Source organism: Anabrus simplex, chromosome 8 (genome assembly GCF_040414725.1).
Source record: "Anabrus simplex isolate iqAnaSimp1 chromosome 8, ASM4041472v1, whole genome shotgun sequence".
NCBI lineage: Eukaryota > Metazoa > Arthropoda > Insecta > Orthoptera > Tettigoniidae > Anabrus > Anabrus simplex.
In genome coordinates this window covers 132382577-132408057 of record NC_090272.1, presented here as the reverse complement: position 1 = coordinate 132408057, position 25481 = coordinate 132382577, and the positions used below count along the sequence as shown (strand labels likewise).

Sequence of the window (25481 nt, the reverse complement as noted above, 5' to 3'; positions counted from 1 at the left end):
TCCCAGCTGCTTCTCGCATCTGGAGGTGTTGGTATAAACGCACCGGGCGTCGTGCCATTATAGCATTCCTCTACGATATGCGCTATTTGCTGCGTTGTTATGAGCGTAATACATCTGTTCTCATTATTCTCTCTACTTAATTTATATCTTGAGAAACATGAATTTGCTTGTGTTGTATTTGGATGGCTCTTTCCCCTCCTCCACAATTTGCGTGCACGTGTCATGTTTCAACTGCGGTTTATATATGGAATTAACGGCTGATCTAAGCTTGTTCCGGAATCTACAAACACGAAATGAGGATTTGCTACTAAGTATTCTTGAAGGCGGTTCTAACGTCCTAATGTTTTTGAAGCTATTTCATAAGTTTCGTATATTTATTTATATGCTGATGTCTTTCATGATGACTTAAAGACATCGTCACTTCTCTGACGCAAATCGACAGTAGTACTTATTCCCAGCTGCTTCTCGCATCTGGAGGTGTTGGTATAAACGCACCGGGCGTCGTGCCATTATAGCATTCCTCTACGATATGCGCTATTTGCTGCGTTGTTATGAGCGTAATACATCTGTTCTCATTATTCTCTCTGCCAAATTCTTCTATGGATTCCTCTTCTTTCATTCTATCCCGTCCAGCATTTATATCTTGTTTATGCCCCTACATTTTAGCGCAGAGTAAATACTGTACGTCCCATTACTTATATCGTAGCTCAACTCGGAGTGCAATAGCGCTTCCTCTGACAAGAACAGATGATGATTGTAAATATTTATCAAATCGATCTGGTATACTGCCATCACCACGTAAAGAGTGTCCCACTCGCTACCGAAGCCAGCATTTCCTCAATAATTTCAACGCCACCAGGTCGGTGCGACGTAAAGCAAACGGTAAAAAAGGACCTTTCGTTATATTAACACTTAGGTGTTTACAGTGTTACTCATAAGTAGGGACCTAAAAAAATCGCATTTGCGATAAATGCGAATTTTTGAATCTTGTGCTCTACGGCAATTCTAATGTGGAATAAAATCCATTTTTACGCATAAAGAGAAGTGCGACAAAATGCGAATTGTGACCCACAATGCGAAATCAGCATGAATATGCGATTTTGGTGCAAATTCTGCGAAAATGTGCTGTTTTACTGGCGAAAATTTCAGCAAAATCGTCAGAAATACTCAAACTATGATGCATAAATCTTTCGACCGTTCCGATCGATGAAGAAAAGTAGCCGATCGATTGCTGCTTGCTGACTTTAATCGATATTTACAATGGGAATAGCAAGGGCAATAAGATCTGTATCACCGGGCGAGTTGGCCGTGCGCGTAGAGGCGCGCGGCTGTGAGCTTGCATCCGGGAGATAGTAGGTTCGAATCCCACTATCGCCAGCCCTGAAGATGGTTTTCCGTGGTTTCCCATTTTCACACCAGGCAAATGCTGGGGCTGTACCTTAATTAAGGCCACGGCCGCTTCCTTCCAACTCCTAGGCCTTTCCTATCCCGTCGTCGCCATAAGACCTATCTGTGTCGGTGCGACGTAAAGCCCCTAGTAAAGAAAAGATCTGTATCGATTATTATCGAAATCACGGAATCGAGTGTCACGGAAATAACGAGGTAGACGCAGCGTTGTTTTCCTGTTGTTCAAAATGAAACTAGTGCAGAGTAGAAAGTCGAGCGATCGTTTAGGTTATGGGGCACACGACAAAAACTGCGCACGAAAGGGCTCAGCAATATCCAAAGGATGGTTTAAATGCCACCGATTCAGTGACAGTGTTTTTGCAAGTATTGTAATTGGCGAGTTGGGTGGCAAAATAAGGATAGCATTGTGAAACATGTTAAATCTGAAAAACACGTGGGTAAGCGACGCGATAACGAAAGTTCAACTCTTGCTGCTAGTAAGTCTCAAAGAAAGCAATCTTCTGTGCTTACACAGTTAGAAATTTGTAAACGACGAAAAATTTCCAGAGATAACTTCTCGAAACGCACAGTGTTGAGATATTTTCCAGAGCAAATATACCTCTGGAAAAGCTGGAAAGCAAAGAGCCTGGATTACTGAATTTGTAAATGTAGAGCTTCCATGTGTGGGAACGCTACGTGAAGTATATTTACCGGGTAAGTTTCGATTTCATTGATCGGGTACGGTTTAGATAATGCGACATCGAAACCACGCGCAAATTGAAGGATACCGAATTTGAGTTTGATTTCCATATCGAACTATCTTACCCGTACCCAATTGATCCAGTCATTTTAAATTATTTTGTTATAATTTGAGGTCTTTCTTCCTTTCTAGAAGTTGCATCTGACCACCAGAAAAGAACAGCAGGGGCTCTATTGGGGAAGAACTTCAACATACTCTGTGATGAAACTACGGATAGAATGGGCCGTTGTGTTATCATCATATTCCAAGTCCCAGCCGGATCGAAAAGAGAGCTGCACGTTGTTTCTGTGAACTATCTTGATGCAGGAAATGCTACAAACTGTTGTCGTCTTGTTTTAGAAGCTCTGCGCAGTTATAGTGTACCATATGGTGCAGTTAAGGGGTTTGTTAGTGACAGTGCCCCGTACATGACCCGGTGTTACGAAACATTAAGTGTGGTCAAAGGGGATCATTTAATACACGTACAGTGCTGGGCACATACGATCAGCTTGGTTGGCAGTAGTTGGGTAGCAGTGATGGCAGATTTAAATCACGTGGTTGCGATGGTAAAGTCTGCATTTTTGAACACAAGAAAGTGAAAATATATTTATAATTATTTACAATTCTTAACATCAAAGTATGGTGCTTCAAAGGAAGCAAAGCTTTTTTATGCACCTGTCATAGCGTGATGGAATAGCTGGTTTCAGGCTGTCTTCTATTTGAGTGCTTACTTTACTGATGTTGTTACATATTTCTAGATGTCTGACATGAAGGACATCAACAACTGTGGTATTAAGTACTGATTGATCTGAGTGACCGAGAAGTAAATAGGCTTCACTCCCACATGTTTCTTTGTCGCAGATCATGCAGCTGGATTGGTTGACCTCCTTACTGAACTTGAAGGGTCTCTGTATCCTACCTCTCATCTCCTTTACCCCAAACTGCATAACCTTGAAGCCAGTTTTACCTTCATTTGTGAGGGGAATTTTTCTGCGGCAACTAATGATGCTTTGATTAAGCTCACTCCTCTACAGTAGTCTGTATGTAGAGACACATTTGTCAAAGCTGCTCATTCTTCACAGTGCAAGTTAGCCACATTGAAAGCTAATGACCCCAAACATAAACATTTGGTGTCAATTTGTCAAGTTTTGTATCCAAAAAATATAATTTTGAATAACACTGATAAATTAGATGAGCTTGAGAAATTGTTTGGAGTAACAGATCTCTCACGAAACGATATCTGGTCTGGTTACTGTTTTCTGAAACATGCAGTTCAAACCCAGCTGAAAGAAAGTGAAAAATGTGATGTCATGCTTGAATTAACTGTAGTTCAGACAGAGTTCAGCATATTTGATAAATACTGTCTTGAGTTGTTGTGGACCCCAACGAACAATGTAGATGTCGAGCACAGTGGTTACAGACAGACGGTGCAGTTTGAAAAACAGCAATGCCGAAGTACTGACAATGATTTCGTTTGAACAACGAATATGTATTGTGTGTGAACCAACTACAATAATTGCACTTCATAAACTTGGAGTCCTTAAAATTAATAATACCATGCTATTATTTTAACTTTGTAAATAGATGCTAATTTTGGAAAAATTTATGCTAATTTTGGAAAAAATAGATGCTAATTTTGAAACAAACAGATACTAATTTTTTAGGTCCCTACTCATAAGGTACTTCCACTCCAACACTGTAATTTGAAACGGAGGGGACTTTTCCTCTTGGTGAAACTTACAACCTAACCTTTCTCCCCGTTTACAATCATGCCATTGTCCGCTGTCCCTCTCAAGACATAGTCGAGGTCTTCTTGCAGTCACTCAACACCCTGTAACTTTGTATTTCTCTATACAATATGACATCCGCAAAAAATACACTGACTGACAGAGCAAATGCAACACCAAGAAGGAGTGGTCAGAACTTTATGCCAATTGCAGGGTAGACTGACGTCACTGAGGTATGCTCATGATGTGAAATGCGCCGCTGTGCTGCGCACGTAGCGAACGATAAATGGGACACGGCGTTGGCGAATGGCCCACTTCGTACCGTGATTTCTCAGCCGACAGTCATTGTAGAACGTGTTGTCGTGTGCCACAGGACACGTGTATAGCTAAGAATGCCAGGCCGCCGTCAACGGAGGCATTTCCAGCAGACAGACGACTTTACGAGGGGTATGGTGATCGGGCTGAGAAGGGCAGGTTGGTCGCTTCGTCAAATCGCAGCCGATACCCATAGGGATGTGTCCACGGTGCAGCGCCTGTGGCGAAGATGGTTGGCGCAGGGACATGTGGCACGTGCGAGGGGTCCAGGCGCAGCCCGAGTGACGTCAGCACGCGAGGATCGGCGCATCCGCCGCCAAGCGGTGGCAGCCCCGCACGCCACGTCAACCGCCATTCTTCAGCATGTGCAAGACACCCTGGCTGTTCCAATATCGACCAGAACAATTTCCCGTCGATTGGTTGAAGGAGGCCTGCACTCCCGGCGTCCGCTCAGAAGACTACCATTGACTCCACAGCATAGACGTGCACGCCTGGCATGGTGCCGGGCTAGAGCGACTTGGATGAGGGAATGGCGGAACGTCGTGTTCTCCGATGAGTCACGCTTCTGTTCTGTCAGTGATAGTCACCGCAGACGAGTGTGGTGTCGGCGTGGAGAAAGGTCAAATCCGGCAGTAACTGTGGAGCGCCCTACCGCTAGACAACGCGGCATCATGGTTTGGGGCGCTATTGCGTATGATTCCACGTCACCTCTAGTGCGTATTCAAGGCACGTTAAATGCCCACCGCTACGTGCAGCATGTGCTGCGGCCGGTGGCACTCCCGTACCTTCAGGGGCTGCCCAATGCTCTGTTTCAGCAGGATAATGCCCGCCCACACACTGCTCGCATCTCCCAACAGGCTCTACGAGGTGTACAGATGCTTCCGTGGCCAGCCTACTCTCCGGATCTCTCACCAATCGAACACGTGCGGGATCTCATTGGACGCCGTTTGCAAACTCTGCCCCAGCCTCGTACGGACGACCAACTGTGGCAAATGGTTGACAGAGAATTGAGAACCATCCATCAGGACACCATCCGCACTCTTATTGACTCTGTACCTCGACGTGTTTCTGCGTGCATCGCCGCTCGCGGTGGTCCTACATCCTACTGAGTCGATGCCGTGCGCATTGTGTAACCTGCATATCGGTTTGAAATAAACATGAATTATTCGTCCGTGCCGTCTCTGTTTTTCCCCAACTTTCATCCCTTTCGAACCACTCCTTCTTGGTGTTGCATTTGCTCTGTCAGTCAGTGTATTATCTGTGATTCCAGTTTTTACTCATTTCATTTAAATATCAGAACCATCATATATAAGAAAACAGCCTGTCTGTTATTCTCCCTGTCGTTTGACTGAGGTGTTTACACAATACCGTAGAGTTATTTGTTGTTTGAGTCAGTGGTGAAGGACGTTCACCCGGTTGACACTCCCTCATTATTAAAGAAACGTTTAAAAATATTAATCAGGTTTAAAGCAAGAAGAAACAATCCATCTCTGGTGTTACGAGCGTGACAATGAACAACTTTTCTGTATTCCTACCGACAATGACGTCACCGAAGTGTTTATTTGGAATCGCTATTGCTGTTATCCTCTGAACTCAATCCATATCACAAGTAGTATTTAAAAGCACAAATGGCCTATCACAACAATAGCTGGGAGCAAAGACTAAAATTAAAACTGGTGAAATAGAAAGTGAGAAAAGTAACAGAAAATATACTGAACTCCGGAAGACCGTTCATTTGCCTTGAAACTTACACTTCCGTTATGACTATACATAAGAAATTATTGAACCTTGGTAATTTATAGAATTTTCACAACGAATTCCGTTCGCAGGACTTGAATCTATCACATAAAGCTGCCGTATAATGCTCGTCAGTTTGCAGTAGCCAGAAAATATGAAATATACCTATGAATCTTCCACTGAATCTTAAAACAATAAGGACCTAATCTTGGATTGTGGCTACGGTAGGCAGAGGAGGATGCAAAAGACAATGTACTATTTTACCGCCTTACATGGTTCGTGAAATCATTATCATATAACATCGTAGTACATCGTTTACTTGAAGTTGTGGAGAATGCAATAACTTTTCATAATATGATTTACGTCGTACCGACATAGTTAGGTCGTACGGAGACGATGGGAGAGGAAAGGCCTAGGAGTTCGAAGGAAGCGGCCGTGGCCTTAATTAAGGTACAGCCCAGCATTTGGCTGGTGAAAATGGAAAACCCCGAAATCAATCAATCAATCAATCAATCAATCAATCAATCAATCAATCAATCAATCAATCAATCAATCAATCAATCAATCAATCAATCAATCAATCAATCAATCAATCAATCAATCAATCAATCAATCAATCAATCAATCAATCAATCAATCAATCAATCAATCAATCAATGATCTGCATTTATGGCTGTCGCCCAGAAGGAGCTGAATGTTGTTTGTGCCGAGTATATGAATAACCAACCACGAGCATTCTCCATTATGTAAATACGTGTCAACAAGTGACAAGGGTGTTAATTTTTCTCATTTCTACCGAGGTCTATTTTGACGCAGTATAACATAATATAACAAGAAGGACAAGCCCACGTACATGGCGTTCGTAGATCTAGAAAAGGCATTCCATAATGTTGATTGGACCAAGCTATTTATGATTCTGAAGATGATAGGGATCAGATACCGAGAACGAAGAATTATCTACAATCTGTATAAAAATCAGTCTGCAGTGATAAGAATCGAGGGCTTTGAAAAGGAAGCAGCAATCCAGAAAGGAGTGAGGCAAGGTTGCAGTTTGTCCCCGCTCCTTTTCAATGTTTACGTAGAACAGGCAGTAAAGGAAATCAAAGAGAAATTTGGAAAGGGAATCACAGTCCAAGGAGAGGAAATCAAAACCTTGAGATTTGCCGATGATATTGTTATTTTATCTGAGACTGCAGAAGATCTAGAGAATTTGCTGAATGGTATGGATGAAGTCTTGGGTAAGGAGTACAAGATGAAAATAAATAAGTCCAAAACAAAAGTAATGGAGTGCAGTCGAACGAAGGCAGGTGATGCAGGAAATATTAGATTAGGAAATGAAGTCTTAAAGGAAGTAGATGAATATTGTTACTTGGGTAGTAAAATAACTATCGATGGCAGAAGTAAGGAGGACATAAAATGCAGGCTAGCACAAGCAAGGAAGAGCTTTCTTAAGAAAAGAAATTTGCTCACTTCAAATATTGATATCGGAATTAGAAAGATGTTTTTGAAGACTTTCGTGTGGAGCGTGGCATTGTATGGAAGTGAAACATGGACGGTAACTAGCTCAGAAAGAAAGAGAATAGAAGCTTTTGAAATGTGGTGTTACAGAAGAATGCTGAAGGTGAGATGGATAGATCGAATCACGAAAAAGAGATACTGAATCGAATTGGTGAGAGGAGATCGATTTGGCTAAATTTGACGAGAAGAAGAGATAGAATGATAGGACATATCTTAAGACACCCAGGACTTGTTCAGTTGGTTTTTGAAGGAAGTGTAGGTGGTAAGAACGGTAGGGGTAGACCAAGGTATGAATATGACAAGCAGATTAGAACAGATGTAGGATGCAGTAGTTACGTAGAAATGAAAAGGTTAGCACAGGATAGGGTGGCTTGGAGGGCTGCATCAAACCAGTCTATGGACTGATGACTCAAACAACAAACAACACATAACATAGTTATAAAGGATACGCATTCTGGCATTGTATGCAGCGGTAAGTACACGAATGAGTAGGCTAAGTACAGAAAATGACGGCTACTGTAAGTACACCTACCTGGATACTAGAGGCGTACATTTTTCGAACTCGAGACGGGGCAAGATACGCCTTGCTGCATATGCAACCACCATTACGCACGAGTGGAACGTGTAATCTAAAATGCCTGAGTTTTTCTTTCTACCGGTAAGGTAAAGGTAAGGTAAGGGTGTGTTCTGCCCGAAGGCAGGTCCGAACCTTCGCAGAGGTATGCCTGAGCCGGAGTTTACGTGCAGTAGAGTGGCCAGTTCCTTTCCGCTCCTCCATTCCCTTACCCACCCCCCCCACCCCCACCAACAGCGCGTGGCAACCCATCCAAATCTTGACCACGCCTAATGTTGCTTAACTTCGGAGATCTCGCGGGATCCGGTGTTTCAACACGGCTACGGCCGTTGGCTCTACAGGTAAGTGTACATCGTTATCAGATCCCACGTTCAATATCACATAACCACTGATTGTGTTTATTTTGGTGACGAAGGAAGTAATTCCTTACTGTGTTACAGAGTATTCGCGTCATAATTAGGTTCTTTGGTAGTCTATATGACGGTGCCATGTGTAATTGTGTCTAACTGTACGCGACAATATCCGAAACGCAACGTAAGTCGTGGATGTAAGTTATTTTGATGACATGCCACAAAGCATAGCCCGCTGTGTTGTTTATTCAAAAGAAGTAAAATATGTCAGCAGATATACTTGTGAGATGATCCGGCACTGAAACACACATAATATCACTGAAGAGAAATCGTCACAGAGAACACCTCCGACCCGCCCTGCATCACAAGAAGCTATCCTGTCGACAACAATTGCGAAATATCCAGGTAGGTGTACGCCCTATCTACAGTTATTCATAAATTATGCAGGGTTATTCAGCTAAGATGCCAACCTCATATAAGTCGTGATTAAATACGGACATTCTATTTTCACTTTCGTTAATCGTAATAAGGGGATCACAGTCGAACATGCAGTACTTTTCTAGGTTTTTGACAAAATTTATCGGCACACACGTTTCCATATGAGCACGATATTTCACGCAGTAACTGCTGATATACTATCAAGCTTACACTCGTAGTTAATGGCACGTCACACAGATTGCAGCACAGGAGGATCGGTCTCGAGATCTGTGACGTCAGTCTCGAGAGTCTCGAGCGAGAGCGTTTCCCATCACTAGTCATAGTGTTAAGGCATTGGAAATATTTAAGTCGCGTGTGCGTTTATGTGTAACTAGCTTAAGACAACCCGCTTCGCTGGGTTTTCTTGTACATCTGTGCGGTTTTCTCTATATAATACAGAAGACTTGCATTAAAAGACCGCTTTTTTCTGTTCTTTCTTTTATTTTTATTCTTTTTTAGAGGTGCATAAATATCTTACATACTAAGTAATTTCATAAAAATACATTCTTATTCACTACATTTGATATCTTTTCGTCTGGCGCATGCACAAACAGATTTTCTGCTTGTCCGACACGTGAGAAAGCTACGTAGAGCTGACCATGTGAGAAACAGAAATCTTTCAAATTAACTCCGCAATAGAGGAACGTTTGTTTGACCCTATTTGTTGATAATCACACTATAAGCTTATCTCACCGAAAATTCTAATCGTTTGAAACAAAATATCAAATTTGTTATTAGTAAGGATGTGTGCTGCATTCGTGATGTATTCAGAAAACCACGGCATGGATCTCTCAATGTCCTTACGAGACTTATCCTACCGAATTCAGTGAATTTACTTTGACTACCTTCACAAACATCAATCTTATATAAAGGGAAATGCTATTCATTTTACAATATTTGCCAGTAGTCTAAATGGATACCAATTGTCCCTAAACTTGGGAATTTTGTTTTGTACTATTAATCATGCACGTTACCTATTGGAATATGCTTGTGCTGCACACAAATATTTAGCTCTCACTTATAGAATTACTAGCCAGTAACTGTAGCTTCGGTAGAATCTAATTCTGATATGTATATATACCATATTTAAAAATCCATTGTTCATTTTTGTAATTTTTCTAATTTGAATGATCTATTGTAATAAATAAAATAAATAAATAAAGTATGTGGAAAAGCATCTGAAGGTATGTAGAATGGAATAAAAATATTACCTAGTAATATCCAGCAGTTATTTTATTGGAAAAAGTTCTTTGATTAAAACTTAGCCCTGGTATTTTGACAATAATGTTCAAAATACGTCATTCTCTAAATATTGTGGATTTACCCGAAAATCTTCTGTATTACACCTCGCTCGTGAGTACGTACGATTTTTGTTTTACTCTGATATTAGTCGCAATGCTCACTTCTTCCCATATACATACTTACGTAGTAATTGATCATGCTGGGATAAAGAGTGCCGATATCGAAGTGGAGGAGTCGTTCCATAGTAGCCTGCACCTTCAGGTCTGCAGGGATGAGAGTACTGTTACAACCGAACTTGGTGACCAAGTAAGAGTTGATAACGCGACTGAAACAAGAAGGGAATTACTTTCTAAGTTTTATTTTCGTGCAGTTGCGTCAGTATATTTATAAAATATAGAACAAACAGAATGATATATCTCACATGGAATTATCTATATAAATAAAATTATAATTTTGTCAGTATACTTCTGAGTTTTGTCTCATATTTCGTTTTTGTCTCGGATTAGGTATGGGTTTAGATGTAGTTCAATTTTTGTCTGTCTGTTCGCTTGTTTGTTTGTTTGTTTGTTTGTTGTCGGGATGAGTGGCTTAGACGGTTGAGGCGCTGGCCTTCTGACCCCAACTTGGCAGGTTCGATCCTGGCTCAGTCCGGTGATATTTGAAGGTGTCCAAATATGTCATCCTCGTGTCGGTAGATTTACTGGCACGTAAAAAGAACTCCTGCGGGACAAAATTCCGGCACCTTGGCGTCTCCGAAGACCGTAAAAGTAGTTAGTGGGACGTAAAGCAAGTAGCATTATTATTATTATTGTTTTTTAATTGTTTGCTTGTTACAGTATCCGGAAGTAACGATCCTATCCAAAAATGAAAGGAGGCTATCTCAAATATTTTATATCTGTTTCATCTCTTCCGTACGAGCTATAACAATGGATGTACATTGAAACGGCTCAGCAAAATTTCTTGTAACTCGGTATTCAAGTCAAGGATATCCAGGTTTTTATTATTAAATATATTATAAACGTAACAGGTCATGGGTCCCAATTGCAATGTTAACAATAATTGTTATATATATGGAAAACATTAATAAGAATATGCTTTAAATTACTTTTCAGTGACACACAAACAAGGTTAGAAACAGCATGAAACATAGCAGGTATCACATCACAATGCTATTCTTAACTAAAAAAACCGTAAAATTATAATACTTAAAAATTAAAAAAGCAGTACATTTCACTTAGGATATAATTTACAAGTTATTCAGCATGCGGATTATTTTAAATTTCTTCATATCTATTAAATAATACTGATTTTGGGAAGCACAGAGTTGCATGTAGAAGTTGTTATTATTACAAATTGTCTTACGTCGCATTGGCACAGATAGGTCTAATGACGACGATGGGATAGAAAAGGGCTAGGAGTGAGAAAGGAGCGGCCGTGGTCTTAAGTAAGGTGCAGCCCGAGCATTTGCTTGGTGTCAAAATGGGAAACCACGGGAAACCATCTTCAGGGCTGCCGACAGTGAGGGTCGAATCCACCATCTCCCAGATTCAAGCTTACAGCTACGCGCTCCTATGTACACGACCAATACGTTCGGTATAGGAAGAAGTAATTGTAATTTTTGTTATACTAAAATATATCAACGTTTGGATGGATTCTATTGATTAGTCTCAAGTGGACTAGTTATTCAAGTTCAAAGATAACCAGGTTGTTATTATTAATTATTAAATGTATTATAAATAATATTTTATATTATATAATGTAAATATTATAAATATATTATAAATTAAATTTTAAACGTAGTTTGGGAGTTACTATGATTTTCAGACTTAGCCTTTTGAAAGAAAGGAGAAAGAAGGTCGACTAACATTGTGTGGTGTAAAAATAAGAAGAGATTATTGGCTGATTAGTATACAGTGGCGTAGTAATATCACAGTCTAATAAAACAGCCGCGAAGCTCTGATGATATTTTTCATCCGAGGCGACTACAGCGCTCCAAGCGGCGAGGTAGAGGCAACTTGTTAGCAGACAACAGGGAACGAATTACCACTACAGTGTAAAATGGTGATGACTTCTGAACCATTCATGAAAATAATGTACTGACAAGGTTATTGTAATCCTTATGAAATAGTGGCCGGGCTGAGTGGCTCAGACGGTTAAGGCGCTGGCCTTCTGACCCCAACTTGGCAGGTTCGATCCTGGCTCAGTCCGGTGGTATTTGAAAGTGCTCAAATACGCCAGCCTCGTGTCGGTAGATTTACTGGCACGTAAAAGAACTCCTGCGGGACTAAATTCCGGCACCTCGGCGTCTCCGAAAACCGTAAAAGAGTAGTTAGTGGGACGTAAAACAAATAGCATTATAGCATTATGAAATAGTGGAGGAGGTCAAACAATTTATTTTGATGAGGAGTTCGAGGATAATATCGAAATATTTTATTTAATCTTAAAGAGTTATTTTTCTTTACCGCGGACTATAACATAAAATCGCTTTTTTTAGAGGGCAACCGGTTCGGAATAAGTATATACCATCGAGGACTTTCTTGTAGAGGTTTCTATGCTCTACAATTCGTACGCTTACGCTTGGGGTCTATCGTTGACGGTTCAGGCAACATAAGCCAAGAAAGCAAGTGACCGACCGACCGACATCGAACCTGCCAAGTTGGTCTAAGAAGGCCAGCGCTCTACCATGCTGGGTCACTTGCTTTCCTGGCTTACGCTGCCTGAACCGTCAACGATAGACCCCAAGTGTAAGCGTACGAATTGTAGAGCATAAAAACCTCTACAAAAAAGTGCGCGATGGTATATACCTATTTCGAACCGGTTGGCCTCTAGAAGCGATTTTATGTTATAGTCCGCGGTGAAGAAACATAACTCCATAGGATTAAATAAATATTTCGATATTATCCTCGAACTCCTCATCGAAATAAATTGTTTGACCTCCTCCACTTCGAGGGCCCTGGGACCGCTACGGTAGCTGTGAAGGCCCTTCAGGAACTCTGAAAAGTGGTGGCAAAAGGGGCTCTGGTTAAGACGCAGCAGGTCGTTATGCTACTTAGGTTCCAAAATGGGTAAAATATAAATATGTAAATAAATTCAATGTTAATTTTAATCTTATACCAGCTGTATAGTATTATTAGAAGTAATTTCACATACCGTACTGTATATGAGTTGACTATGTTTGTAAGATATTATAAGTAGAATTTTGTAAACAATATAAATTTATTAAGGTTGATGTGTGTGTTTAATAGAAAAAATTATTAGCGTAAATTGTATAATATTGTATTCTAGGAAAATTTTCTTCGTCTCCTGTTAATTTAAAATTTAGTGCTTGACAATAATGTATTTTAGTGTACCATTTGCCACCGAGGTAGACACCTCATTTGCAAATAAAGAGATTTTGATTTTGATTTTGATTACAATAACCTTATCCGGACATTATTTGCATGAATGGTTCAGAAGTTATGACCATTTTAGACTGTGGTGGTAATTTGTTCCCTGTTGTTTGCTAGCAAGTTGCCTCTACCTCGCCGCTAGAGGTGCTAGTGTCGCTGACTGTGGTAATATTAAGGGGAGTTGAAGAGGAAATATCACATTTATCTATTAATATTATCTGTATCGAGTTGGCTAAAATATAATTTCCAACCATTTATGTTACATAAGTTCTTTTCATGCGTGAAATGATAACGAAGAATTTCGCGTTTAAAATATCTTCATTCCGAATATCTCCGGAAATAAGGGTTCTATCCAAAAGTGTAAATAAAAAAATGAAAGGAAGCCGAATTTCAAATATTTTATTTATCATTCATCTCTGCCGTACGAGCTATAGTAATGTGTATACGTTGAAATATCCAAACAACGATTGCCGATACGACGAAAAGTATTCCTGTTTCGGCAATCTTTCCATTGTAAAATTCCTCTCGATTTGACGATAAATCCCGTCGATGTGCTTTCCTCCCGATACTACGATAATATAGGCACAAAAGCAAATAATTAGGGACATCTGTTACTGCCATACATAGTTTGAGCGCATAGCAATCAAGAGCTGTGTGCGTACCAGTGGGGTGGGTTTGTTGAGCACCTCTGGGAACTCGGCAGCTGAGATCTAGCTATTGTGCATACCAGAAGGACACATTGACACACATTGTCGTATTTTCCAAGAACTGTTGTAAATGTCGACGCAATTAGATCTTTGTGTGTTTCTCTGTCTGTGAAGAGGAATGTGAATCAGACTGTCATTTCAGATGTCTTTAACTACAGTAGTTTACGGTAGTGGAGGGCTGTATAGTGTGAACAACAATTATGTGCAAACAATTGGTGGTAGGCTGTCACTATTGTAACGGCTGCGGGGTTTTGAGGGTTTCGTAGACTTAATTATTAGAAATAAAAGACAAATATTATGTGGATAATACATTTTATTCAATAGAACGTGGTACACTAATTGGAATGTGGGTTATAACTCGGTGTAGTACGGGTCTGTGATATGAGGAATAAGATACATTATTTATGAGTTATTGAGTAATAATATGAGTAAAAGTAAGATTTCATTATTCAATTTGTTATTCTATACAAATGAGCACGATGTATTCACAAAGACAGATAACCTCCAGCTGAGCGCACGAATCGGCACAGCGCCATCTTATAACAGAGTATGCGTGTGACGTCATATATTTAGCATAAATTTTGGCTTACTTTGAAGCACTATTTTCAATTATTTTTCGCAACACGTAGAATCATCTTTTATCTGGGAGACATTTAACACTACCGTAAGTTAAATATTCTCGGCAATATGTGCGCTCTACCCAAGCACAAAAAGCGTCTAAAATTTTTCTTTCCATGTACCCATCGTCGAGGAACGTAAATCTACGTTAAAATTTACTGTTACATGTCCAATATTAAGATACTTTGCTGGACGTAGGTAAGGTATTGTCATTTCGTATTTCTTTTGTGTGTTTGTGTTGTCGCAATCTTCATATCACCGGGGATTAAATTGACATGATGTGTCAGATAGTTAATGTGATTACATTTTTAGACGTCAGTGTGTTCATTAATTGACACGAGAACCAGTTATTATAAATCCTTCTTTATAACGATAACTCCCTCTTCTGTCCGCGCGGTATCGTTGTATCGAGATTTCACTGTATTCAGAAATTTAGATTTATATTGCTATGTGCATCAACGACGCGCATCGCTGACGTGGACATTTTGTTCAATCATAATGGTAACGAAGTAACTAATGAAGTAACTATTGTTGTTGTAGTCTTTCTTCTTCTAAGCTGCGAAACCGCATGTTTAGGAGATAAAACTCAATATTCATATCTTGTCTATTTATATATATTCTCTTAATAATTTCAGTTAACATATTATCGTAATTTAGGCATTTATATCGTCGATGCACCTACAAAAACCCCTATGTGAAATATTTCCGTTTGGAACTTCGCCCGGTAAGGTTCTGTCATATAAGGTTCAATTTGTGTAAGTAATTTCAAAAAATTCTCGCTCTTATGATATATGTGCTGCCGGTCAGTATTTCTCCCACAATATAATCACATAGCGGTTTTCGCAGGCGCAACGACGATATATTTATGTATAGTCGTTAACAAGTTCCTGTAAATAGTGTATTAAAGTGGTTAGATGTAAGAGAAGGTCACCTGGGCTTAATATTGCTAGGATCAATCAATCAATCAATCAATCAATCAATCAATCAATCAATCAATCAATCAATCAATCAATCAATCAATCAATCAATCAATCAATCAATCAATCAATCAATCAATCAATCAATCAATCAATCAATCAATCAATCAATCAATCAATCAATCAATCAATCAATCAATCAATCAATCAATCAATCAATCCTTGAAGAGATACGCAGTATTGTCACCTGTGTGTCTCTCGTCTTAAATGGTATCACTTCTATACATAGTTATGCTAAATTTGTAGTCCTGGTCTACAAAGTGAATGCTGATATTGAGATAGTCGTCGGTTGCTGTAGATGTCCACAAATCCATCATTAACAGCTGTACTACTTATTTACTTTTTGATACAGTTCTGTGAGGATGTACTTTGATATGCGCTTACGCATAATGTATCTAGGTTCAAGCTAAATCAACAGCTTAAATCCTTTTATCTTCTACAGTGATACATGGCCTGTTGTTGTCTTTGCATATCACGTAAGTTATTTTCCTTCTTCGATCGATTATCTCGTGGTTTAAATTATTCATGTGAGAGTAGACTGACTAGTATTTGAGTATTGTGATGATTTTGATGACGCAAGGTTTCGAGTTGGAATGAACCGGCAAAGGCTCTTTCACTGTCTTTCCTTCACTAGTTACACTTTCATCCTTTCGATTATTTTTTGTTGTTGGAATGTTCATGTTCAGTAAAAACAATTTTATGAACTGAGGAGTCATGCTTCTTCAGGTTGCTAATGTTGTGAGGTTTCCCTCCCCGTGGGAAACTCTTTTGACAAATGCGGAAAATGGCACGGTTATCACCGAAAGGATCCAAAAGTGACAGATTACGAAACGAATTGGCTTCTATCACATCAACATAACAACCGCCTTGAAATTTTAAGATAGTAATCTAAAATCTAAATCATGTTTCGTGCTACAGGCGCTGATATTTTAAAAATAAGTTGCTTCCTTGCTTGTGATTTGATAGTTTAAATAGAACGCACGATTTATTTACTGAAAGTCTCTGTTATTGGTTACACTCAGAACTAGGTTGTTGTGTAGTCCGAGAGTGGTGTTTTCCATAGCCATCCAAACTGAAAATAAGTACAATATCACGTTCGAAAATATCTTCCTCAAGCTACAATTCAGCACGTTGTATTGCTCTGGTACATGACTTTTAAAGCAATTTATACTTCAGAAATACTCTTACCAGAACATCTGCAGAAATTTGGAGGAAGGTCCCTTTTGTTATGGGATCAGTGGAGCTACAAATTAGCCAAGTTTCTTGCTATACCTGCTATTTTGAAACTTATGGCTTGAGACATGTGCTTCCTGCTACCATTTTAAAACCCATTATATCAGAGAAGCTGGCAATATTAATATCTTAGTATTATATTAATATAGTATCAAAAAAGGCCTTTGCTGGCAGGATGTAGTGTTTACAGTGCACTATGTCTTCTGGTATGAGCTAGAATAAAATTGTTACTTTCATTGACCTGTCTCAGTCTTATACTTGGCTTTGACAATATGAAAGTGGCTGAGGTATGAGTGACGCTAGTAATGCCATTCCCTATGCAGCCAGTCCCTGCTATGAATGGTGTGAAAATGTCGCTCATAGGGTCGGTTGGTGCACGCATTTCAGTGGGCTTGGCAGACTGATGTGCAATAGCAACTTCTGGCTCAGTGAGGAAAGCATCGGGAAACTACCTCACTCCTCATTTCCCTAATACGCCTCTTCAGTGACACCTAAGCCATCTATGACAGCTAATGGTGAACCTGTTGAGGATCCAACCAGCCTTTGGGCTGAATACCCAACATACATCCACAGTATCAAAAAGTATCGAACTCATCTGTGGTAGTATCGTTTGGTATATAAAACACTTGAGTATCGAGATATCGGAAGTATCGAGAACCTCTCTAATAATAATAATAATAATAATAATAATAATAATAATAATAATAATAATAATAATAATAATAATAATAATAATAATTTGATTTATACGTATATATAACTGTCGACAATCTTAAGATATGCATCACTAGTGAAAGAAAGGTGGTCGAAACATGATGATGAGATGTTTCTTTGTCAACTAAGAAACTGCTGAAGAAAAGGTAGTTATTGGTAATAATACAGTTTGTATTGACTTTACACAACAAAATATAACGAATAAATGTTATACCATAATAACAGCATTCACGGAAACACTGAAAATTACGAATAAGTGAAATAATCAGCCTCATCGTTAGTGGTGAGCTATACATTTTATCCTAATCAGCACCAATTTTCTTTGGAACTATGATCTGTGTTGAAAATTCTAATCTTTGAAAAAAAAAAAGAAATCGCTTTGTCTTGAGCCCTTAACAGCCAGGCTATTCAGATTAGAGTGAAATCTGACAGTGTTCTATGTTTTTGACATTTTAAAGTTCATACTTACAAGCCACAGAGGCTGGTCAAGACATTACCCAAATGCATTGGCTGGTTCCTTGCACAGGTATTCCAAGCCACTCTCGTGAACTCTGTTTACGAGGAAGACCGACCCAAGTTTGTCTTTTGTTTATACTAGATGTTAGAATCAAGGTTGACAAACGCAAGGTTGGCTAACCTAGAAGTTGGAGTCTTGCCACAATAAGAGTGTTTGTTGGCACAAACGTTTAATTTATACACGGGGCATCGATGATGGCATTTGAAGTATTGTGGGACAAGGACGTCGAGCGTTGGTTGGCATTCACATTGCCAGTATGGCGGAACGGAGAGGGGAAGTACTTCAAATTGTGATTAATTCTCTAGCTACGGGAAGTTACCATGTGAGTTACCCTACTGCCATTTCAATAGAACTTCATAGCCATTAATTCCAGGCAGTTATAATGTCATTGCCTTTACGTCTCACAAACTTCTGTACAGTTTTCGGAGACGCTAAGATGTCGGAATTTTGTCCCGAAGGAGTTGTTTAAGTTACCAATAAATCTACCGACACGATCTTGAGGTATTTCACCTTCAAATACCACCGGTCTGAGCCAGGATCAAACCCGCTAACTTGAGCTCAGAAGGCCAGTGCTGTACGGCTCGTGCTACTCAGCCGGGTACAAACTACAGGCAATAGATAAAGAAAATATTATCGTTCTAGTGGTGTCGACGGGAAGAAATCTCTCATGTTCGTAGACTCGAGCCTCAATCATCCCGCCTTGGACGCTGTACTAACATTAGTACGAAAATATGTGAGTATACTAATCCATATCGGAGTAAAGCCTCAGCTATGATAAAGCCCTGACAACATGAGTCTTTTGGAATCTTGAATATTTCGTCGCTGTTCGGGCAAAAGGATATATCTCACAATGCTCTTCCCATCCATTATTTACCTTAAGACTGGTCACTCCTCCCAACCACATCTGTATCGTCCATCAGAACAATATTCGTTGTGTATATTTTCCTATGCTTGCGTACCGCACTCTAGGAATATATGTTTACATGACTTATTCACGCACCCCTACAGTATAATGTACTTAAGGTTCATTTTCCTTTACACTTTAGCACACAAACATGAACACAACGAAAATTGTTCTGATGGACTGCATATCCATAAGTGGCTGGGAGGCGTGACAAGTCTTAAGGAAAATAATGGATAGGAAGAGCATTGTGAGATATAACCTTTTGCCCAAACAGCGACGATTTGTGACTTGATCTTGATCTTGATCTGTATCCAGGGGCCTCTTCATCAGGCGCTCCAAGTAGGAGTTTACTTGCGGTGTTACATGTGCAACGTTCTGTACTTCACCTTCCTTACCACAAGTTTGTTCTCTTGCAATCCGAACGGAATTACGTTTGTGAAATCTTCATTTTCCCGACTTTCACGGTCGAGGGTTGCGAGTTATACTTACCTAAAAGGAGAAGATTAATCCGGATTATCTCCTTGTATTCTTTGGGTTGGGATATGGAGGCGCCTCTTAAATATTTATTTGATTACTGTCTTCATGAAGGAGCTACACCAAATGAAAGGAGAGTTACTATAGTATCCCCAGAGTACAAAGGAAAGGGTGGTAAACATAAAGTGGAAAATTACAGGCCAGTCAGCTTGACATGTGTTGCGATTGTAAGCTTTCTGATTATAGTAGATGATTTTGCGAAATTACTTAACTGGTTTGACAGAAGCCAGTTCGGGTGTGGGAAAGGTTATTCCAGTGAGGCTCAACTTGTAGGATTTCAGCAAGATATAGCCAATATTTTAGATTCAGGGCGTCAAATGGACTGTATCGCTATTCGTCTATTGATGTCCAGCATGCTGTGTCAGGAGAAATCTGGAATCGTCTGTGAACAACACAGGTCTCTATTGGCGAAGTTGTCAGTTGACGTGGGTACTGGCAAACAGAAGGCGAGTTGCACGATGTTGCTGCGTTAAACGGGGCACTCGAACAGGACGTCTGGGTTGTACGGACACTTCTCTTAACCCGTTCCTTACTGTCTGGTCAGACACCGTGACTCCAGTGACCCTCCTGAGGTCTTGCTGCAGTTCTCTGTCAGTTGCTGAACGACGCCGCAACGCATAGATGGTCAGATATCGGTCATCCTGTGGGATTGTCATGCGTCCATGACCTTGTCCAACCCTCCTTGTGAAATGGCCTGTCTCACTGTAGCGATTCCACAAGCGTTGAATAACTGACGGAGAGACATTGAGATCCACAGCTACACGACAAGAAGTCCATCCTTCCTGGATCAAAGTGACGGCCCTTCGACTTGAACCTCGTTAAGGTGTCTCATGGGATGTGCTGGTTGACGTACAACGTGCTCAAATGACCGCAGTAGTATGTGGATCTCACAACGACACACGGACGCACCGCTTTTCACTTTGTTTTGAGGGTTCACCTGACAGTTTTTTTTTGTTAGGGGCTTTACGTCGCACCGACACAGATTGGTCTTATGGCGACGATGGGATAGGAAAGGCCTAGGAGCTGGAAGGAAGCGGCCGTGGCCTTAATTAAGGTACAGCCCCAGCATTTGCCTGATGTGAAAATGGGAAACCACGGAAAACCATCTTCAGGGCTGCCGATAGTGGGATTCGAACCTACTATCTCCCGGATGCAAGCTCACAGCCGCGCGCCTCTACGCACACGACCAACTCGCCCGGTACCTGACAGTTTATTGCATGGCTACGCCTACATATGGAGTATAACTCGACTGGACATACCCTGAGTAGCTAATGTCACAAGGTACGCTGTACGACCATTGGAACCCCATCTACCAAGTTACCGTTGACATACCAGACGTTACAACACTTCCCCTAATTTTTTTGAACTATGTATTATTATTCTTCCTTTATGTTTTCTCATATATAAAGTATAATAATAATAATAATAATAATAATAATAATAATAATAATAATAATAATTTCGTGTGGCTATTTCTAGCCGGGTGCAGCCCTTGTAAGGCAGACCCTCCGATGAGGGTGGGCGGCATCTGCCATTTGTAGGTAACTGCGTGTTATTATGGTGGAGGATAGTGTTATGTGTGGTGTGTGAGTTGCAGGGATATTGGGAACAGCACAAAAACCCAGTGAAGGTTAAAATCCCCGACCCGGCCGGGAATCGAACCCGGGACCCTCTGAACCGAAGGCCAGTACGCTGACCATTCAGCCAACGAGTCGGACATATAAATGGTATGAGTAAAGAACTGGAATCACATACACGGCTTTTTGCAGAGATTTATACTGTACAGAGTAGTAAATAAATTGCAAGTTATGAGTGTGTGTAAAAAGAACTCAATAATGTTGTGAGATGGACAGCAGATAATGGTATCGTGGTAAACGGGCTGTAAATTGATCAAGAGGAAAAATTTTCTGGGTTTTAATTACTGTGTTGATTGCGTGAAAGCACCCCATGGATATCACTGTAATTACTTAGGTGTAATATAAAGAAATATCTTCATTAGGCTACTCATATTTATGAGGTTGTAATGTATAGGTTACAGATCTTCATATAGTTACGAGGGTATTTAGAGGTTGTAGAACCGAGATCGACAGCTGCAGTCGCTTAAGTGTGGATAGTATCCGGTATTCGGGAGACAGTGCATTCGAACCCCACTATCGGCAGCCCTGAAGATGGTTTACCGTGGCTGCCCATTTTCACACCAGGAAAATGCTGGGGATGTACCTTAATTAAGGTCACGGCCGCTTCGTTCTCATTCCTAGCCAAGGATGTAAAGGAGAGGGCGTGTAAATCTCTGGTAGTTAGAGTATGGTTCCAGTGTATGGGACCCACACTAGGATTTCTTGATAGGAGAACTGGAAAAGATCCAGAGAAGGGGGGTTTGATTTGTTCTGGATGATTTCCGACAAAAGAGTAGTGCTACGAAAATGTTGCAAAGTTTGCGCTGGGAAGATTTTGGAGAAAGAAGATGAGCTGTTCGACTAAGCGGTATGTTCCGAGCTCTCAGTGGGGAGATGACGTGAAATGACATTACTAGACTTGCAAGGTTTGTGCTGGGAAGATTTGGGAGACTCAGCGGTATGTTCCGAGCTCTCAGTGTGGAGATGACGTGAAATGACGTTAGTAGACGGATAAGGTTGAGTGGAGGTTTTAAAAGTAGGAGAGATTACAAAATGAAGATAAACTTGAGGTACAGTACGTATTCATTTACAGGAAGAGGAATTAGAGATTGGAAGAATTTATCAAGATAAACATTAAAATTTTCCTTCCCATTTCCATGGTCAACTTCATTACCTTGCTGTTCAATAGGGGGCTGATGATCACGCGGTTTTGCACCTTATAGGAACAATCACCACCATCGCCAGTTAGTTCATTACCATGCTGACAAAAAGATTTCCACGTCAGCGATGCTCACGTTGATGAACTTTGCAATACAAATCTGAAGTCACGAATATCTCTGTTATAATCGCCCGTAGGTAATATGTGATCGAACATTACTCTTTCAATGACTTTTGTTACGAAGAGTTTTTGAACAGAACTAATATATCTTGTATTCCTGAGATAGAGAATTCGAATCCTACTGTCGGCAGTGCTGAAAATGGTTGTCCGTGGTTTCCCATTTTCACACCACGCAAATGCTGGGGCTGAACCTTAATTAAGGGCACGGTCGCTTCCTTCACTCTCTTAGTCCCTTCTTGTCCCATCGTTGCCGTAAGACCTATTTTTGTCTGAGCAACGTCAAGCAAATTGTAAAAAGAACTAATATTTCCGGAAACATAACGAACGTTTGTGAAAAATGTAATAATCATGATTATCTCCTATATTATTCAAAGTACAGTAAAAATTCATGAAAGATAAAAATATTGAAAATTATATTCTTCACGACATTTAAACTGTGAAGTTTTTCCTTGCAAATAATATTAATGGTAACATTTGACATTTCCTGTTTTGCCCTCTGAATATATAACTTATTTGGAAAATATTGAGGGCTCAGAATGTAAGATTAAAGGGATAAGTTAAGTTGGAGAAAGGAGGCCACAGATATCACAAACATTACAGTTATTAAACAATTGGCAATAAAATACAAAGAAGGGTTTAACAAGTTCTGAGGAAAAAACGAATCCCTAAATCGGGGTATAAACTGGAAATTTATTGGAAAAGCATTGAATTGCTGGTCCAATTAAAGTTACAAAACTGACGGAAAATGTAAAGAAATTGAGAAAATTGCGAATCCTTGGGCACAGAAAAATTAACAGAGAAAAGACTAGAGCAAATTCTAGTAAAATTATGAAGCAGCTCAAAACTGTACCAAGGTATACTACAAAAGAGAAAACTATAGGTTGAACCAACAGAAAATATGGGAAGAATGCAAGGCTTTCAAACATTAGTTACGTATTTGTTAATTCGTTTAGACTTAATAAAAATGGGAAATTAGGACAATGATCCTGTGATAATACTGTAAGATGGCTAAGTACAGTGCCTGTACGCTACAATGTGTGGTTAATAGGATGTCACAAGCATGAACATACTGGTACGTAAGCCTGTCTTCGACAATCAAATTAATGCGCGAAAAGTCATTTAAAATTTGAAATGAAAATGTTTATGAACGTAATGAATAAAACTTACACAGGGTCAGTAGTATAATACAGGGACTCGGCCGCCTCCTCCTCCTCCCGCGGGAAATTTGAATTTTGGCGCGAGATTTGAATTTGTAAACAAAGCCACGTGCTTTTTGACAGCTGTCATCGACAACAACGCATCGCTAACCTCACTGCTGCCATCTTGACGGGCCTAAACCTCAGTGGTACCAACTTAACCTAACTAGCGCGAGATTTGAATAGGTAAACAAAGCCACGTGCTTTTTGACAGCCACGTGCTTTTTGACAGACAACAACGCATCGCTAACCTCAGTACTGCCATCTTGACGGGCCTAAACCTCAGTAGTACCAACTTAACCTAACTAGCGCGAGGTAAAAAATCCACGTGCTTTTTTTGACAGCCACGTGCTTTTTGACAGACAACAACGTATCGCTAACCTCAGTACTGCCATCATGACGGGCCTAAACCTCAGTAGTACCAACTTAACCACACAAGCGCGAGATAAACAAAGCCACGTGCTTTTTGACAGCTGTCATCGGCCATCTTTAAACTACAGAGCACCGTGCTGCCCTCTTTATCGCAGTAGCTGTAAATTCGTCACCTGTCATCGGCAGTGCTGCCATCTTGGCGGGCCTAAACCTTAGTGCTTCCAACTTAACCTCACTAGCGCGAGATAAACAAATCCACGTGCAGCTGTCATCCGCCATCTTTAATCCATAGAGCACCGTGCTGCCCTCTTTAGCTACTTACCTTTGAAATGTGGTACGTCACAGCTGTCATCCGCCATCTTGCATCACAAACCTCAGTGCTGCACTCTTTAGCTAGATACCTTTGAAATGTAGTGGCGGCAATTTGAAAAATTCTTTATGCTCTTGTTTGGATACAGACCTATGCGCTTTTTTTGACAGCTATCATCCGCCATCTTTAATCCAGAGAGCACCGTGCTGCCCTCTTTAGCTACTTACCTTTGAAATGTGGTAGGTCACAGCTGTCATCCGCCATTTGCATCGCAAACCTCAGTGCTGCACTCTTTAGCTAGGTACCTTTGAAAAGTGGTGGTGGTAAATTCTACGCGCTCTTGTTTGGAAACAAACCTATGCGCTTTTCTGACAGCTGTCAACCGCCATCTTTGATCCAGAGAGCACCGTGCTGACCTCTTTGTGCCGGTGGCAAATTCCAAGTGCTCTTGTTTGGAAACAAACTTACGTGCTTTTTGACAGCTGTCATCCGCCATCTTTAATCAATAGAGCACTGTGCTGCTATCATGCGGGTAATTTCATCAGCTGTCATCCGCCATCTTTAATCCACAGAGCACCGTGCTGCTCTCTGTAGTAGCGGGCAATTTGAAAAGTTCTGTTAGCTGTCATCCGCCATCTTTAATCAAGAGAGCACCGTGCTGCCATCTTTAGCTAGATACCTTTGAAATGTAGTGGCGGCAATTTGAAAAATTCTATGTGCTCTTGTTTGGAAACAAAGCCACGTGCTTTTTTTGACAGCTGTCATCCGCCATCTTTAATCAATAGAGCACTGTGCTGCTATCATGCGGGTAATTTCATCAGCTGTCATCCGCCATCTTTAATCCACAGAGCACCGTGCTGCTCTCTGTAGTAGTGGGCAATTTGAAAAGTTCTGTTAGCTGTCATCCGCCATCTTTAATCAAGAGAGCACCGTGCTGCCATCTTTAGCTAGATACCTTTGAAATGTGGTGGCGGAATGCATGCGTTGACT

General features: G+C 40.5%; 1 protein-coding gene across 3 annotated transcripts in view; it reads right to left on the bottom strand.

The window, feature by feature from the left end:
- The window catches only part of LOC136879204 (glutathione S-transferase D7), a 310220-nt gene that overhangs the window by 23829 nt on the left and 260910 nt on the right, over positions 1–25481 (bottom strand). For 2 of the 3 annotated variants that reach the window (XM_067152999.2, XM_067153001.2), the window contains one exon: positions 10249–10390. In XM_067152999.2, the coding sequence (XP_067009100.1) occupies positions 10249–10390 (142 nt within the window). Of the gene's footprint in view, positions 1–10248; positions 10391–18172; positions 18281–25481 lie in introns of those variants that run through there. The other variant, XM_068228992.1, reaches the window with a different exon arrangement.